The sequence below is a fragment of the Apium graveolens genome, chromosome 6, assembly GCF_009905375.1.
Source record: "Apium graveolens cultivar Ventura chromosome 6, ASM990537v1, whole genome shotgun sequence".
Classification (NCBI taxonomy): Eukaryota; Viridiplantae; Streptophyta; class Magnoliopsida; order Apiales; family Apiaceae; genus Apium; species Apium graveolens.
The window spans coordinates 78406030-78413970 of NC_133652.1; the positions used below are offsets into that span (position 1 = coordinate 78406030).

At 33.2% G+C, this 7941-nt stretch overlaps 1 protein-coding gene across 5 annotated transcripts; it reads right to left on the reverse strand.

The window, feature by feature from the left end:
* Nucleotides 1-2266: 2266 nt before the first annotated feature.
* LOC141666530 (uncharacterized) lies at nucleotides 2267-5187 on the reverse strand. Of its 5 annotated transcripts, none has more exons than XM_074472587.1 (6): nucleotides 4853-5187; nucleotides 4035-4175; nucleotides 3725-3865; nucleotides 3022-3190; nucleotides 2788-2936; nucleotides 2267-2648 (listed from the first exon to the last, which is right to left on the reverse strand). In XM_074472587.1, the coding sequence occupies exons 3-6, from the start codon at nucleotides 3794-3796 to the stop codon at nucleotides 2583-2585; spliced, it is 456 nt and encodes a 151-aa protein (XP_074328688.1). In that variant the 5' UTR covers nucleotides 3797-3865; nucleotides 4035-4175; nucleotides 4853-5187; the 3' UTR covers nucleotides 2267-2582. The 5 variants fall into 5 exon arrangements, 2 of the variants coding, with proteins under 2 accessions (XP_074328688.1, XP_074328687.1); XM_074472586.1 differs by having other exon boundaries at nucleotides 3725-3906; nucleotides 4853-5185; XR_012552272.1 differs by lacking the exons at nucleotides 2267-2648; nucleotides 2788-2936 and adding an exon at nucleotides 3416-3489 and having other exon boundaries at nucleotides 3054-3190; nucleotides 3725-3906; nucleotides 4853-5186.
* Between the last annotated feature and the right edge of the window lie 2754 nt (nucleotides 5188-7941).

The window sequence follows — 7941 nt, forward strand, 5'->3', positions numbered from 1 at the left end:
CAGCTCTAAGTAAGTTGTATGTTCATCTATGTTTGCACTGTGTATGGTAACATTTAAGTCTGTAAAAATGTAAATAGACTAGACTGGAGTATTTTTCTGTAAACAGTCTCAAACCTAAGAATAAGCTCTGGAAGAAGATCATGAAGATCATACCTCAGAGAAAGTATGAAGAAGCTTGGAGTTGAATAAATCTGTTTTGTGAAAAATATTTTAAGTCAAGAAGTCTACAATTCACAGATTTTGTGTTATAGAGAAGTTATTCGAGAACTCCAGAATGACTTATCGAGAAGTCAAGCAAAGCTACTAGAGAACTCAGAGATATCGACAAACCAAATTGAAGACAAGAAAATTGGAGATATCGACAAGTCATTTTGTCGCTAGAGAACTCTGAATTATCGACAAGTCAAAAGTTCGCTAGAGATCTCTGAGTTATCGATAAGTCAATTTGTCACTAGTGAACTCAGAGATATCGATAAGCCAAAATGAAGACATGAAGATAAGAGATCTCGAAAAGCCAAATTCTCTTATAGAGAACTCAGAGACTTCGATAAGTCAAAACAACTATAGAGTGATGAGAGATCTCGATAAGCCAATATACTTATCGAGATGTCAAGTTCTCTATATACCAAACTGGAGATCTCGAGGTAAAACTCAAAATACAAAGTGCAGACCAGTTAAATATCCAAGATTATCAATCAACAAATAATCCAATCAGTTGGATTGACAAGTTTGCAAAAGCAGTTTGAAGAGTACAAGATCAAATGCCAAGATTAGCAAAGATACACTAAGCCAGAAATAGAAAGATTTGGTTATTCAAAAATAGGGTTTAGTACATGCTACTGCATGCTGTATAATAACCACTGTTTTCTGTTCTATAAAGTAAATACTGGATGCTTTGTTTAAGTGTAACAATTTAGATTAGAAATCTTATATTCTCTCAAGAAAAAAGCTAAGCTCTTTATCAACAAATAGCCTAGAAATTTTGTAGCAAGACATTCTTAATTTTAATAAAAAATTAAGTGAGTTTTGAAAGATATGTGTTCACTATTATTATATATTTAATCAGTATTAACACATTTCACTACAAGTTTTAATTTACTTTGTTCACCAGCATAAACAATTCAAGAAAAGCAGAAAAATATATATTGGTAATATGTTGTGAACTTGATAATTATATTAACAAAACACCTTAGTAGATTCAACTTAGTGAAAACTGTAGCACTCGACGAATAATCAAATATAGTCCCGACGGATGACTCAATATAGTCCCGACGGATGATGATTTGACATCCATCGAGTGAGTAGCTTATGTAACAATAAGTCATGTAGCACAAATCTGCAAACACCTTTATATAGATTCTGTAGTAGCATATAAGTCATGTTGAATTTAATTAGATATGCATACTAGGTTGATTAATTGTAAATATAAGATGTCTTATAATTCTGCATAAATGAAATGAAGTCAAGTGTCAAATAGCTACCCGACGGATGATCAACAAAGCTACCCGACGGATGATCAACAAGGCAACCCGATGGATGATAATCATGCACCCGACGGATAATCAGTTCAAACATCTGTTGACAGTGAAAACACAGTTACATGCGTCGAGTGTTTACAAAAGGAATGTGGCATCCTATTCAGCTGGGTTTTTGAGAACAAAGAAACATTATCATTTCCATGCTATTATGAAGATATTCAAAGATGCTGGAATAGAGTAGTGAAGCAGCATGTTATTAGACTTGATAGGTTTTGTTTTATTATCTTGTCTTATTACTATGTAATCTTGGTGATATATAAACCAAGAGTAGCAAGTAGAACATAATAAGACTAAGCAAATACATTCTCAAAGAAACAATTGTAAGCTGAATCCTCACTACGCAATAAGTGAGCTATTGTAATGCCTAAATGGTGTTACAATAGGCCCCAAAAATGTTACAATAGGTCTATTGTAACACCAGGGACGTTACGTATACGAGCATTACAATAGACACCCTAATGTAACACTGCACTGATCTATTGTTACATAGATGAAAACGTTACAATAGACAAATACTGTAACACTAAAAGGCCCAAATGTAACACAAAATGAGTGATACAAAAAGTTGATCAAGATTGCATAAGTGAGACCCACTAGTGGGGCCCAAACAACCTATTGTAACCGTCTGTTTTATCTATTGTAACACATTTTTTTTATAATTAAACACACTAGCATATTTAATTTAACACTATATATAATCATATATTACACTAGAATAGGGGCAAATGTAATCGTTAATTTTTTTTATATATTCCTAATTTAAAAAAACAATCCCCTTAGCAACAAAACACCAAAGTTTCCATACATAATAGTCTTAATATTCAAACCATTTAGTAAGAGTGTCAACTTCATACCATACTACTACTTTACATCTAAAATAGGCCCAACATCAACTACTCACACCCCCTGCACATATCACAACTACTTTTACGTCTAATACGACTTCTGCTAGAACTACTGCTTCTACGAGTGATACACAGAGGGCTTCCACTAACACCTCGACTTCGGCTCCTGATCGTGCTCCTGTCAGGGGTCATGCTTGTGCTAAGGCTCATGTTGGGGCTTTTTTTCATGCTTGTTTTTGGACTGAAAATTTTTCTGCTCAATATCCTTGTAACAAATTTAGAAATATATAAAAAAACATTAAAAATAGATAAATATAAGTTTGCATTGCTTCCTGACAAACTAAATAGATAAATATAAGTTTGCATTAGATATGACACTATTATAATACACTACATACTGAAACCTTATTCACAATTCCATCGTAGAATTCTACCAGGGCTCTTTTTCCGTACTGATAGTATAATTCAAACTTTGTGTAGCAGCAATGAACATGTTTCCCAGATTTTTTTGTTAGACTTGCACATGTGAATCTCCTGATTTGAACAGCAGAGCCTGCAAGTGCATGTAACAACCTGATCAAACTAAGTATAGGAAAGGAGAAAAAGTAGGTAACTTACAGCAACAATGCCATCTCTACCAGATAAAACAAGGATATCAGCACATGAAACAACTCCAGGACACTCTCTCTCCACAACTTCTTTAATAGTTTCAATATATCTGAAATTTCTGAGGCCAAAGCTCCTGTCTGTTTCTTTCTCAGACAGAGTCCTCCTTGTTGAGTCCAGCAACAATGAAGCATCACATCTCTGAAATTACCCACAAAAACATAAATCAGTAAAAAATATCCATATCACTAAAGAGTCCTCCTTGTCATGTTTGCAGGCTGTCTTCCCGACTCATTACATTTTTGTAAAACACTAAAGATCCATATCACTATATTTACAAATAATAGGTTAATATATCATGTGAAGAAACAGATATAACCAATATTGGATAGACAGAAAATTGTCATATTTGACCAGGTTAATAACCTTTAATAAAACTTCAATTAGAATACTTTTATTTCATGATTTATTTCTGCAGTTCTAGCGATTTGTACACCATCCTGCAAAAATTTCACAAAAAACTCAATAAACTGAGAAAGTCAAATCTGGAAACCAATGTGAGGGAAAAAAAGGAATAAGTAAATCCAATGGAAGGAAACCAATGAACTTTAACAACTCAAAGGATAAAATGACAGTACATTCATGTTCTGATCTCCACAATCAAACCTGCAGAAAGATTTAGTAAAAAAACAAATACAGAATTGGTGGAATCCACAGACTCAACCAGGCATTTACATGAGAAGGTAATTTGTTCATAATATCTTGCAGGGAATAATTAATTGGGTTCTCAATAAAAGATGGCTTCATCCTTGATCATAACCACCGTCTCATGCACAACAGTAGCTATCTCGTTCACAATGGTCAGCTGGAAATCATCTTCAACATGTCCCAAATTAAAAAAAAATGAAGATTACTCCCTGTTAATTTCACATACAAATTATTATTATACACAAGAAATCAAGACGCCTGAGCCACGGTAACACGTTAAATAGAAAACAGGATAGAAATAATTTGTTACGAGTGTATATATCAACTAATAACATACCTTGAAATTCTTAAAAAGTATTGAATCATACTCATCTTGATCATTCTTGTCTTTTAGCTTTTGAGATTCCATGTATTAGAGGTGTTGTTCAAGCTCTTTCACATAACTAATAGCACCCGCAACTATTGATCCTTGGTCACCCTAATCATAAAAAAACAAGATAATTAAACATAAAGTAATTAGTTAATACTAATTGGACCTAAATTGCGATTTGATTAGCTAGTTTTTGACTTTTTTTCACCTACACATGTCTGGCTAATTATGGCATTAGGAAATTGATTTGCGGTTAATATATTTAACCTTTATGTGCACAAATGGACAATTAACGACGAATTATTGTTACATACCTACCAAATTAGAGAAATACACACACGGATAATGCATACATATCAACTACTTTATATAAAAGTTGGGATGCTAAAATAAGTTATAGCCACTGATTTGGACATGAACAAATTAATAATCACATAATTGTCTGTGTGCATAACAGTTGAGAAGGTAATTCTAAAATTAATAAGTGGCATCATATGGTTATATAACCTAGTAATTCCACAGACTCAACCAGGCATATACGTGTTCCGTAACCACAGTTCTTTGCTGATTTTTACTATATGCAGGCTATAATAGAGAAAAGGCTTTTTGTTATAATAGATTAATAAACTAAATTAACATCACTCAATTGAAATATGATAACTTGAAGAAGATATTAATCACTACATCGAAATTCATACATATCGATAATATAACATCATTACAAGAATAGGTAAATAAACTTTTACCAACTACAAAAGTATCCCCACTAACTGAAAAATACTTACAAGTTAGGACTTGATATGTGTTGAGGACTCGATTAATTCGTGTATAGAGCTCGATTGTTGTCGATTGTTGTTTTATAATATCGATTACACGTAGAGCTAAAATTAGGGCATCCTGTATACTCGTTGTGCACAACTTATAGAGAAAATTAGGGTTTCTCGATTGGTGTGTAATTGAGAGATATAGAAGACGAGAGAAGTGCGTCTGGGTGGGAGGGTGTGTCAGGAGTGAGGATTAGGGGGAGAGGAGAGGGAAAATAGAGAGATGCGAGTGGGGTGAGATGAGAGACAGGGTCGGGTCTTGGTAAGAAGAAGGGGGTGAGTGGAAAAGGAAAATAGACGGAAGAGAAATATACCGCCCATTTTTTACTAAAGTACGGGTCATTTTCGTTTACGAGGGAAATATATCACCCATTTTTCACTAAAACGTGTATAATTTTATTTTTTATTTATTGTTATTTTTTATTTTTTTATTATTTTATTAAATAAAAAAAACTAAAAAAGTGACTTATATTTATCTATAATTAATTTTATAAATTTTATAATAATATATATTACATTCTTTATATATTAATAATCCAAAATATAATTTTAATACTAATTATAATAATATTTTAAATTTAAATATTTTTAAAAGTTAAAAAAGTAACTATTGTAACACTAGGTGCTGATGTTACATGTGGTGCAACACCGGCATTTCTCTGTAACAGTACTTTATAGCTATTGTAACAGTAATTTTGAGGTGTTACAATAGGACAAAAATTTCTTAGCTAATGTAACGTTGCTTGTAACACTTGCATTACAGTAGCCCACTTCTGGCGTAGTGCCTGTAGTATTTCTCTGTAAGTTTAGTTGTTCATATTTGTAAGCAGCTGTGAGCTATTCAAGCTTCACAAGGTTCTCTTGATATATACAACCCAGAATTAAAATCACCGTTAATTGATATATATATATATATCTGGTGGATACATTCAAATCCACCAGAAAGTTTTTAAAGACTTGTGTTTTGATTTATCTAACTCTTCATTCTGCACTTTGCAAATCAAACACTTATATATTATTAAGTTAGAACCATTTTTCATTAATCTCAAAAAGTATCCAGAATTACATTCAACCCCCCTTCTGTAATTCTTGTTGTATTGTTAGGGACTAACAATATAAAAACACATTCACCCCCTGTGTGTAATTCATTACTTAAAAAGTATTATCAGAGCAAAATCTGAAAGTAAACAGATTCAAGATCTTGGAAGAATGAATACACAGAAAATCAGTAGCATCAAAATCCTTACTTTTGATAAAACTAACTACACTTTGTGGAAGAAGAAAATGTTGTTGTTTGTCAGGATGGCCAATCCACTATACATTCAGATTCTCAAGAATGGGCCCTTCACTCCTATGGTAAGAGTTGAGGAATCTACAGATGGAGACATGGTCATTCCAGCTCATTATACTCCTAAAGATCTTTCAGAATACACTGAGCCTGAGAAAGAAAAGATCTCCCTAGAAAGTGGCTTGCAGCTGATCCTAATAGAGTCACTTGATAATGTAATGTACAACAACATTGTCAAATGTGACACTGCTAAGCAAATCTGGTAAAAGATAGAGATACTTTGTGAAGGAACAAAGGAAGTTAGATCAAATCAAAGAAGAATACTGATTTAACAGTATGAGGGTTTCATGGCTAAGTCAAAAGAAAGCATTACTGATGTATTTGAAAGGTTTAACAAGCTGATTAATGAATTGCAGCTGCATGATAAATATTATAAAGTTGAAGAAGTGAACTTGAAGTTTTTGCTCACACTCCCTGACCATTTGGAACCGAAAATTTCAGCATTCAGAGAAGGGAGAGACTTGAGAAGATTAACTCTGGAAGTTCTATATGGCATCTTAAAAATATATGAATTGGTAAAGATTCAAAGGAAATCATTAAGAGCTGGTCAAGGGAATGTTGTAGATGGTTCAATTGCTCTTATTGTTAATGAAAGCCATACCTCTAATGATGAGCCAAGACTCCAGACTCCAAGTGTCTTAACTAGTGAGCAAAGAAACAATGATTCACAAGAACAAGTCATACTGGAATTGGAAGAAGATGAACTTGATGAGCTAGATCAATCAATGGCCTATCTGGCAAGAAAGTTTTCTAAAATTAGAGTAAAGAAGCCAAGATTCTTCAAGGGAAAAGGACAATCATTCAATAAATACAACAACTGGAAAGGAAAAGGGAAGTACACACCTGATAGCAAAAATGACTACAAAACTAGATATATTGACAGATCAAAGGCAAAGTACTATAACTGTGATGATCTAAGACATTTTGCTACAGAATGCAGGAAACCCAAGAAAGCAAAGAAAGACAAAGCTTATCTTGAACTGGAAGCAAAGTATGAAGCCCTTATGAAGAAACAGCAAAGCAAAGCCTATATTGCAGAGGAAAAAAGCTGGGATGATTATGATAATGATGAAGATGAGGAAGTTCGAAATTATGCATTTATGGCCTTGGATCAAGGAGAGTCATCATCATCAAAAATACAGGTACCAACTCTTACAACCATTGATTTAAATATGAATCAATATAAGGAAACTGTTGAAAAGATGAGCACAGAAATGTTTCACATTGATACAAATATGGTTGCTGCTAATGAAGAGGTTAACAGACTGACAAAGATAAATGAGAAGCTTGAAAATAAGAAATAAGAAACTGAGTTGCTTATGGTAGAGCTTGAAGCTGTGAAACAAGAAAATGCAAATCTGAAGAACAAGCTCAAGTGTGCAAATGAGATTGAAGCTGTGCTAAGGGAGAAGCTAGAAAAGAATAAAGTCCAGTTGAAATCCTTCAGGATTGCATTTGAGTTGGTTGGACAATACCATGAGAAGAACAAGTCATGTACAAATATTTCTATTGGTCTTGATTATGATGCCTTGAATAACAAGAAGAAAGTTGTAGGTGAAGAAGGGAAAACAAATGAAAATGAAGATGTTCCGGCTATGCTGGAAAAGGTTGGTTCACCTATGTTCAAAGCATGTGAAGTAGATTTCAGTGAAGAAGAGTTGATCATAAAGCAAGAAATTGCTGATGAAGACAATGAGTAAAA